At 43.3% G+C, this 11,211-nt stretch overlaps 1 protein-coding gene across 1 annotated transcript in view; it reads right to left on the reverse strand.

Annotated features, from left to right (window-relative positions):
• Nucleotides 1-8,438, reverse strand: part of LOC124805395 (myrosinase 1-like) — a 149,023-nt gene extending 140,585 nt beyond the window's left edge. Inside the window, exon 1 of the mRNA XM_047265957.1 lies at nucleotides 8,306-8,438. Coding sequence (XP_047121913.1) covers nucleotides 8,306-8,438 — 133 coding nt within the window. The remainder of the gene's footprint in view (nucleotides 1-8,305) is intronic.
• Between the last annotated feature and the right edge of the window lie 2,773 nt (nucleotides 8,439-11,211).

The raw sequence follows: 11,211 nt of genomic DNA on the forward strand, positions 1-11,211 counted from the left end.
ATCAGGTGACTTGTGTGTGCAGATGTGGTGCCAACTCCCTCCAGCGACCCGCCGAGGCCTCATTGCGTCGCCGCTGTTATCCGTTCCAAAGGTGGACATACCGGCTAGTAGGTAGTTGGTCATAATGTTCTGGCTGATCAGTGTAAGTTGGAAACAGAATGACTATCTGTATCATTCATTATTATCGGTTTTAATGAAGCTACATGGATTAGGGTCTAACGTCCCATTGACTCTTTCTTTATAGTTTACACCTTTGCTTCTCCTGCATGTAATGTCTCTACGAGGTTCTGTCTCTAATTCCCAGCCAAGAATTGATTAACATTTCCTCACACTCTTCGGATTAGGGGACCATTTCCTCTTCGGATTTGCTAACCCTTACAAGGGAACCTCCCCATCGCACCCCCTTAGTTTTAGTTATAAGTTGGCACAGTGGATAGGCCTTGAAAAACTGAACACAGATCAATCGAGAAAACAGGAAGAAGTTGTGTGGGACTATGAAAAAAGTGAGCAAAATATACAAAGTGAGTAGTCCATGCGTATGATAGGCAACATCAAGGACAGTGTGAGCTAAGGAGCGCCGTGGTCCCGTGGTTGGCATGAGCGGCTGCGGAACGAGAGGTCCTTGGTTGAAGTCTTCCCCCGAGTCAAAAGTTTAATTTTTTATTTTCAGACAATTATTATCTGTCCGTCCGTTATATTTTCATCACTTTTTTGGGAGTGATTATCACATCCACAAGAAAACCTAAATCGGGCAAGGCAGAAGAATCTTTTTACCCATTCGCCAAGTGTAAAAGTTAGGTGGGTCAACAACATATTCCTGTCATGTGACGCACATGCCGTCACCAGTGTCGTATAGAATATATCAGACGTGTTTTCCTGTGGAGGAATCAGTTGACCTATGACCTTTCGATCAAATGTTTTCAGTTCCCATTGGAGAGGCACGTCTTTTCATCTACTAATCGCACGGTTTTGCGGTGCGGTCGCAAAACACAGACACTAAACTTATTACAGTGAATAGAGACGTCAATGAACGAACGGATAGATCATAAGTTTGTGAAGATAAAAAAAGCAAAGTTTTCACTCCAGGGAGGACTTGAACCAAGGACCTCTCGTTCCCCAGCCGCTACCGCTAACCACGCGACCACGGCGCTCCTTAGTTCATGCTGTCCTTGGTGTTACCTATCTTGCTCGTGGACTACTCAGTTTGTATATTTTGCTTATTTTTTTCGTAGTTCCACACAACTTCTTCCTGTTTTCTCGATTGATCTGTGTTCCGTTTTTCAAGGCCTATCCACTATGCCAACTTATAACTATATCTGAGGGAGGTACGATGGGAAGGTTCCCTTGTTAGAAACACTTTCCCTCGCTTACCACTGTCCGTCGTAGGTTTGCCGTACTCTTTGCTGGGCGTTACTACTTAGTGCTATGACCACCATGTTTGACGACATTTTGGTGGTAATAAGGTCGTGTCATTCTTTAATTCCAACCGGCAAGTTCTCCATTCCTTCTACACTTTCTGTAGCAAAGTTTCGTGCACACTATTTATTCCTTATTTCGACTTCAAATATTTTTCGATTTTCCGTCGATGATCGCATTCTCAAAACCACCGGTTTTTCCGTTTCTTCTGGTACAGGATCGATGAGCATTTCCTGCTGTGATTGGTTCGTGCTGCTGTGAGTCAGTATTTTTTCGGTATTCTTTCCCGTTCAGCCGGCCGAAGTGACCGTGCAGTTCTTGGCGCTTCATCCTGGAACCGCGTGACCGCTACGGTCGCAGGTTCGAATCCTGTCTCTGGCATGGATGTGTGTGATGTCCTTAGGTTAGTTAGGTTCAAGTAGTTCTAAGTTCTAGGGGACTGATGACCTTAGAAGTTAAGTCCCATAGTGCTCAGAGCCATTTGAACCATTTTCTTTCCCGTTCCCCAAAATCAGTTGTATTCTCAAGATATTCTCTCATTCAATATGTGCCACAGTATTCAGTGTCACAATTTTCTTATTTTTTCGTATACCTGATGCTGCTTATTATTAACGTTTAAAAACACACGAAGCGACGTTGACACCACTGCGATAAGTAAGTAATAAGTAATTGGGTAACTGGGTGACAAATGTTGAATATGTGAAGTCATCAAGTAACTTTGTCGATCTTACTGTCGCCAGTAGGGGGTAGTACTACACATTTATGCACAACGGAGCAAATTTCGAATAAATTTGTAAACATGATCTGTTGTAAACGTAAAAGTCGCAAAACTGCTATCCTCGCTGTAACCAAGCCAAAGGTGTTCTTATTTTGTGTTTCTTTCCTTTCGTCCCATCTTTCTTTTCTTTACAGACATTATTTAGTTAAGAAAATGTAGATCATTAACTGGTGACGACGAAATTCTGAAGCCTATACTCGTCTCCTTGTGACGCAATACGACAGACTTTTGTTGTAATGTACTTCGCAATAAACCAGCGGAAACTGCAAGACTGGTAAATAAAATAACGAGTCTTACCTCAATGTAAACACATAATTGTCTAACGCAATGAAATGGATGCTGCCTGTCAGACGCGAAACTCGAACCCTGAGTGACAAGCGAGCTGGATTCGCGCAATTAGTTCCGGAACCACACCGACCTGAATACGTGAATTGGGTTGCGTAGATTAGGTTCGACAGACTGGTAAGTCCAACCACTGCACCGTGCGGCGAGGTACGTCATCTGGCGACGTCACATATTACTCATTTCTCATCCACTTTCAGGTTATTTCCCGATATTCGTGGGCCCTTGCGTCGATAAGTAATTACTTGTCTCAGCTTCATCTACGTTGCATCATAGGTTTTTAAACGTTAACAAGAATCACACTGTATACAGGGTGTTACAAAAAGGTACGGCCAAACTTTCAGGAAACATTCCTCACACACAAATAAAGAAAAGATGTTGTGTGGACATGTGTCCGAAAACGCTTAATTTCCATGTTAGAGCTCATTTTAGTTTCGTCAATATGTTCTTCCATCTACGCTCAATGGAGCACGTTATCATGATTTCATACGGGATACTCTACCTGTACTGCTAGAACATGTGCCTTTACAAGTACGACACAACATGTGGTTCATGCACGATGGAGCTCCTGCACATTTTAGTCGAAGTGGTCGTACGCTTCTCAACAACAGACGGATGGATTGGCGATTCCCGGCGGGGTCAGGGATTTTCTCTGCCTCGTGATGACTGGGTGTTGTGTGATGTCCTTAGGTTAGTTAGGTTTAAGTAGTTCTAAGTTCTAGGGGACTGATGACCATAGATGTTAAGTCCCATAGTGCTCAGAGCCATTTTTGATGGATTGGTAGAGGCGGACCAATTCCATGGCCTCCACGCTCTCCTGACCTCAACCCTCTTGACTTTCATTTATGGGGGCATTTGAAAGCTCTTGTCTACGCAACACCGGTACCAAATGTAGAGACTCTTCGTGCTCGTATTGTGGACGGCTGTGATACAATACGCCATTCTCCAGGGCTGCATCAGCGCATCAGGGATTCCATGCGACGGAGGGTGGATGCATGTATCCTCGCTAACGGAAGACATTTTGAACATTTCCTGTAACAAAGTGTTTGAAGTCACGCTGGTACGTTCTGTTGCTGTGTGTTTCCATTCCATGATTAATGTGATCTGAAGAGAAGTAATAAAATGAGCTCTAACATGGAAAGTAAGCGTTTCCGGACACAAGTCCACATAACATATTTTCTTTCTTTCTGTGTGAGGAATGTTTCCTGAAAGTTTGGCCGTACCTTTTTGTAACACCCTGTATATGCTAGAGCCAGTGTCAAGAATGAAACATCAGTGTTTTGTCATCTCATCTGTTAAACTGTATTCGCTTTGCTGGTTTTGTGTACTGTCGTCGTTGTTCCCGACATATTTGCTAGTGTACTCGATTTTTCTCCAATCTGATACGTAACACGTTTAGCCGTTATCGACCCTTTTTGTGCTGCATCACTTAGGAGGATACACATAAGACTGGCGAATAAGAAATGAAGAAATTTCCTATAAACTTATTTCCCATCGTACGCTGCGCTATTAGTATGCACTTTAGCCAGGGAGATAGCAATTCTTCGAATCCATCTGAAAAGTGTCTTTTGACAGGCTATCATCTCCTCGTTTAGCAAAAATTTTTCACCTGACAAGCCAAATTGTCACCTTAAGCAAAGGCCAAATTTTGACCGCAAAGCAAAGAGATCAATCCGAATCTGAACTGACAGTCTCTCGTGCTTGCGACCATTACAACGACGACTGGCACATTACCTTGAAGAAAGAGTGTCTCCATGGCACCAAATCTGATCCTTTTTCAACAAAGTTCTCGTTCCATTGATTCAAAAATGAAGCAAAGTGGTTAGCTACGTCTATGTTCACATAATGCCGTCTATTTCGGTTTTGTTCTGGTACATCCTTAAAAGATATTCCCATACACGTCACATTACTACAGCTTCCAACATTTCGTTCAACTTTCTATTACTGAAGTCCAACATATACGTCCAAGACCTACTTCCGTACCTGAGCGCGCTGCCACAACGGGTGTATGCTGTTCGTGTACGTTCGATATAGTATTCCTTGTCGTTCTACTTTTTCTTTACTTTTGTTCTTTAAGTATACAAACGTAGTCTCCCATTTCCATCCATACGTGTATGCATGTTATTTACTGCGATGTTTTGTCATTGACTAATTATTTACGATCATCCCCGACACCTCCACTGTTTCCGAGAGTTCACGTACATTTCCTTACGTTCACGCCAGCACACCAAACACGGTCACAATCATCACACAACGCACTGTAGATAGCTTTCGTATCACTGTACGTTTACGGATGACAATCTCAATTTTTCTAGGTACAGTAATGTCAGCTATTCAAGGTGTCTCCACCAATCTGGTTGTGCTACTGCAGAAGAAATAATGTTGTCTCTTAAAGGATGACACCGTACACCCCCTTCCACTTTATGATAGTTTTTCAATCAAAGAATAGCATGCTCAAAGACTCGGGGCTTATTAAAAACTCTATGACATGGAGACCCAGATTCAGGACGTAATATTATAGCAACGGAAATATCACAGCATACGTCAGAACCGATTACCACAGTATAGAGTCTTCACATAATCCCCCAAAAAACAAAATTATGATGTTTCAAATCAGATGAATGTTCTGGCAACGCAAGATGATTTGCACGATCTATCGAGCGTTACACTAAGTGGACAGGAAGCTGTAACTGCGTATCAACGTTGGAATATTCATCATGCTTCACTCAGCACAATAGTTTCGTAATTTTGGGCTGCAAAATCAGCTGGTAAGTCTGCTTGCAGACATACAGATTTTACAAAATCATTAACAACCATTACAGACTCTGACAAACCTTTGTTAATGAGAGCTACCAGCAATAGCATATTGGTTGATTTAGTTACAAATGAGACTATCGTAACTCTTAAAAATGTGTGGCACACATGAAGGAGGCCTCATTTGTGAAGAATACGTGTGTTGAACCTTAATACGGAAACCAATGGATTATATTCCACACCAGTTATTTCTAGTACATAAGTCTTCAAAAAAAGTTGTTCAAGTGGCTCTGAGCACTATGGGACTTAACAGCTGTGGCCATCAGTCCCCTAGAACTTAGAACTACTTAAACCTAACTAACCTAAGGACATCACACACATCCATGCCCGAGGCAGGATTCGAACCTGCGACCATAGCAGTCGCGCGGTTCCGGACTGCGCGCCTAGAACCGCGAGACCACCGCGGCCGGCCATAAGTCTTCTGATGCTGGTGCATATGTCGGCTGCAATAGCGTGCAAAGAGCTACGACCGTAGTACATGTCACTAATAGAATGTAGGTGGAAGCTACATTACTAAATCTCTTCATTGCGGCTTGCTCAAAATCCAAGATTCTCACATGACGATCTCCACTGCCAATGCTGACATTCTGTTTTTTGCCTTTGTCGATAAACTGTAAGGGGTATTCAGAAAGAAACGAGCCGGAGTCTGGAACGCGCAAACCGGTGACAGGAGGGTCATATCGTGGCGTGTGTAACGAGAGGTGTTTCCGAGCAGAGCGTGGAAATTCACAGCCCGTCGCTAGAGGGCACCAGTGCACGTCACGTGACTATCCAGAGCTGGCAGGAGCAAGCTGCCAGTCGCATTGCAAACAGCGACATGGAGGCGTCAACAGAAGAGCAAAGAGGTATTGCTAGTTTTCTGACAGCGGAAGGAGTAGGAGGAACTGATATTCATCGACGAATGTCACAAGGATACGCCGAAAACTGCATGTCCCTTGCTAGGGTGAAGGCGTAGCACAAGCGCTTCAGGTAAGGACGAGTGTCGTTAGCCGATGATGGACGGTCTGGAGCACCACACTGCATTACCGATGACATCGCCCAGCTGGTGGATGCTCTCATTACCCATGGACCGCAGAGTTGCAGTGAAAGCCATAGCCGCCGTGATCGGATTGAGCGACGGAAGTGTTGACATCATGATGAAGGAACGACTGCACATGCGCAAAGTCTGTGCCCAACCATACCAGGAACATATCGAATGGCCCACTGTCTTGTTCATCTGCAGCGCTATCCTCGGGAAGGGAATGCGTTCCTGTCACGAGTAGTGGCTGGAGATGAGTCAAGTCATCACTTCGAACCAGAATCAAAACGACAAAGTCTCCAGTGGAAGCATCCTGGGTCACCACCACCAAAAAAAGTCACGCCATCCACACGAGTTGAGGAAAGCTTATGCTCACGTTGTCCTTTGACCAAGATGGCCCCCTTCTGATTCACGTCCTGCTGCATGGGACAACAGTGAATGCCCAGCATTACTCGCAAACATTGACCACCCTTCGCCAAGCGATCTAATCAAAACGATGCACTCTCACCCGTGGGGTCATTGTGCTCCACGAATACGTAAAGCCTCATACGGCTAACACAGTCGCGGCACTCCTACAGAAATTCAAATGGGAGGTTCTCGGCCACCCTCCATACAGTCCGGACCTTTCTCCTGTGATTACGCAATTTTTGGTCCCCTTAAAAGTGCTCTGAGGGGCAAACGGTTCACCTCGGGCGACGACGTCCAGCTGCACGTGCGGAACTGGTTAACATCTCAGCCCCGGGCATTTTATGAGACATCCATTCACCGCCTTGTGTCACAGTGGGACAAGTGTCTCAACAGCCATGGCCCAATACTTCTAACATACAGGTACTGGTTTCTGTAATTACGCCTCGGGCTCGTTTCTTTTTTATCGTCCCTTATAATATCAGCTGCCAAGGTACACTTAAAGCACCGAATTAGAACGACTACTGACTGAGATTTGATTACCACGCTTTGTGTAATGTAAACAATGCACCTCACTCATGTGTGCATATAAAAAAATGAGAGGGAGGAAGGGATGTATTCCTTACAAGAAAATGATACCGTGTGTGTGTGTGTGTGTGTGTGTGTGTGTGTGTGTGTGTGTGTGTGTGTGTGTTTGTGTGTTTGTGTGTGTGTTTGTGTGTGTGTGTGTGTGTGTGTGTGTGTGGGGTCGATGAGGTCTCTTAACAGCCAGTCCCATCTTCAAGGCATCACGGAGGGTCTCCTGACATCCATGCGATGTTAGCGCCCTCGTGGGAACCAATAACACATATCCTACTTCCTGAAACTGCTAGAGCTTCGATACATAAGCAAGCAGTCTTACGTGTACTCTGAAAATGCATGAGAGATCAAATATTTAAAATGCGTATGTAACAGCTACGAGCACTTGTTCAGCTTCGAAAGCCATCTATTGTACTGCAAGGGTGTTTTCAATTTTTTTTTTTTTTTTTAAGGAGTAGGTGTGGACCAAAACAAGAGAAACATGCCCAATGAATACAGGCTCTAAAGAGCATGCCTTAAGAGCTGAGTCTCGTTTTGTGGAAAAAACGAGATTCACAGTAGCAGAAATGAACAAGAGCTCATAGCTCTTGTCCACACTATCGCTCTGAAAATGTCCTGCCCTACAATCTTAACAACAACGCTACCAGTGCATGTATACCACTGTCAGAGTTGTCAGAATGATTCTCGCAAGTAACTTTCTACTCTTTCGTTTCCGGACCGGGGTCCCTTACCTCAGAGTGATACATTTACCCTTCTCCACAGTCTCTGAAAGATTGTAAGATGATCACTGAATCGCCTTGTGCATCACGTTGGGGTAAATTTGTGGCAGAGATAGAACGTAATGTATTAATCACAGTAAGAGCAAACCTGAATTGGTCGTCACGCCCTGTGAGACTTTGCAAAATGTGGGTTCAGCCAAACAAAAATGAATGCTCAGACTGAATTTTTCTTACCGTCCTCGTTCCAGGCTCCTTCCACTTGATACGAGGCCGTAGCGGCACCGAAAATGAAGTCCTGAGGAAAGCTTGCGGTGGGCTGCTGCGTTACAGCTGTGCCCACCAAAGACAGTACGACCGCCAATATCATCACGGTAGGAACGTGACCAGGATCCGTGTAGCCTGCTGACTCAAAAAGCGCAAACTTCGTACAAAGCCAGGTAAATCTCTGCTGCTGCTATAGCGCACTATCTTCTCCGCTCTCAAGACATCGGCGACAAATCGATTTCATTTGAGATTAGCTCCGATGTCCTCTGATATCGGAGCTTACCGAGTGTCACGCTGATCGGCGAGACGCAGCTTGGCACCTTGTTGTAGCACACGTGCTCCAGGATTTTCATTTTTTTTTATTTTTATTTGTTTATTTTTTTTTCTTCACGTGTGTACTTTGTGGTGAGCGCCTCTTCCAGATGTCTGACATACACAGTAATGTTATTCCTACAATTCTTGAAATCATTTGAGAGCCAATTTCATGAAAGAAACTGATTCTTAATACACAGTTGTTATGTCAGTAACAAATAATATTTTAAGTTGTTCTGTCAGTAAGAAATAACCTCTAAGTATTTAAGAGCTTCACAGAGATCTAATGAAGCATAGTGTGCTGCCTCTGCAGATGATACCTTTGGATCTCTAGTGTGTGTATCAAGCCTAAGCTAACAAAAAAAATGCATGTGCAGGTGCTTGTGTTGTTACTGGACGAGAACAAAAGCGGAAGTGTGAATACGTGCAGTAAATCTAGTCCAATTCGTGAGTTTAAATGCCGTTTACAAGTCTTTGAAAGAACTGTAAAATGTATGGTAACTGTCTGTTATAAAAATGTGCTTCAGCAACTTGGTTCTGATAGTACGTTATCACAGGTAAGTGTATCATCTGAAAAAAACCTAAATTTATTAATAATATTGCCTCCAGGTCGTTACTATACAACACATATAACAGTGGTCCCAATGCACTGTCCTGGAGCACGCCTGAAGTTACTTTCACGCATGTCAGTGACTCTCCTCCCAAGACTTCATGTTGCTTTCGTTTCAGAGAGAGCTCCTCAGTGTAATCACAAATTTCATTTGATATCCCTTACCATCTTACATTCGTTAATAAACATAGATAACCGCCGTGAAAGCTTTTCGGAAGTCCAGAAAACCGTATTCACTTGTATGCCTTGACCCGTAACTTTCAGAACGTCACGTGCACGGCCGACTTTTGCGGAGTGGATCCTGGTTCTCAAGGAGGAGGTCATTCTGTTCGAGGTACCTCATTGCGGCTGAGCTCAGAACATGTTCTAATGTTCTGCAACAGGTGGATGTCAATGGCGACGGCGCGTAGTTTCGTGAACACCGCACGTACCCTTCTTATAGATGGATGTAAGCAGAGGTTTCCCTCTCACCGCTGAGCACAGAGTCATATTTGAGGGTTCTATGGCATATTACCGTGAAGAGGGAGCCTCATTCAGCTGCAAATTCTACACAGGATGTCGTAGGGACTGCGTCAGTCGCTGGGGTCTTGTTCAAGTTTAGTGATTTCTGCTGTTTCACAAAGACACTGACACATCTGTATCACTCATCTTTGCAGTGGAGCGAAAATTAAGCTCTGTTTGTACTCCAGTATCCCCATAATATAGGCTGCACGTGGCGTCATTTTACTGAAACAAATCTAAGTCACGCAATTCGGGGCAGGAAACCGAGTATGTCATTACGCAATTATAGCGCACAATTTATCATACTTTTGTTATAGATAAAATTTTGTGCTTTATACTAGAAGTAAAGACTTTCACGTATATTGAGATAAGTCTTGTGTTGTATCCTGCAGATTAGGTAAACTGATGGAAATCTCACGTGTGAGAGAGAACTACTTCAAAATGCTTGCTGAGATATATTGGAAGTTAGGATGTATGTTCATCCTTAGATAAAAAACTCGATGAAAGTCTAACGTTTTAAAATGACAGAAAGTTTGTATCTAACACACCACAGGAAATCTCTAGCGTAAAATACTTTCTACTATACTGTAATATGTCAATTGTTTTGGTATCTGTACTGGATTAAGCAAAAGTCATAAAATATAAACGCTTATAATGGGAAAAACGGACATTATGGATATAAACGGATTTCATTTGTCATAAAAGCGTAATAAGAAGAAAACAAATATGCGCTGTTGAAGAATCGACAGAAAACTGATGCTGCCTGCCATAGTTCGTCCTGTACACCTGAGGAAGCGGTGAATTAAGTTTGACAGTGCAATAAAACAGGGATTCACCAAATAAATATAAATATGACGTTTGTGAAAATAACTGTCAACAATTTTCAAATGGCCACGTGTAATAACAATAACCGTCACATTAATATTAGGTATTTTGGAAAAAGTAATTAACTGCACTGGTACATGATCTATAACAACAATGTGACAAGTCTTCTTTTGTTACAATTAAAGCTTTATTTCAGGAATAAATGAAAAAAAAAAAAACTGTCAGCTCAACTTCGTATAGCGCGTAATGACAGTGTGTCAGCTTGCTGCGACGAGTTTAGCGTGCTGCCCCGAGTCACGTGACTTACATGTTGGTTACAAACGTCATGGCAAGGACTGGTGTGTACGCACTCTGCGTTATCTATGATATATCCATTACCCCACATTGTAAAGGTACGTTTGGAACGAAGTATTCATTTCTTCTTTTCCTTTGCCAGTGTCAATCCAATTTCGGTGTAGTCCGTAAGTGACAGGCCACTAACTGTGGTGCCTTTGACAGCCTTCTCAAGTGATGTGAATTTCTTTGAGTTATATTGGAAGCATTTCAGTAAACCTCTCATAATGTACTCTCTGAGGCTTCATGCAGCCAAACGAGTGTCATTTAGCATCTCGCTACATACAGCGTAGAT

This window comes from Schistocerca piceifrons, chromosome 7, assembly GCF_021461385.2.
Source record: "Schistocerca piceifrons isolate TAMUIC-IGC-003096 chromosome 7, iqSchPice1.1, whole genome shotgun sequence".
NCBI lineage: Eukaryota > Metazoa > Arthropoda > Insecta > Orthoptera > Acrididae > Schistocerca > Schistocerca piceifrons.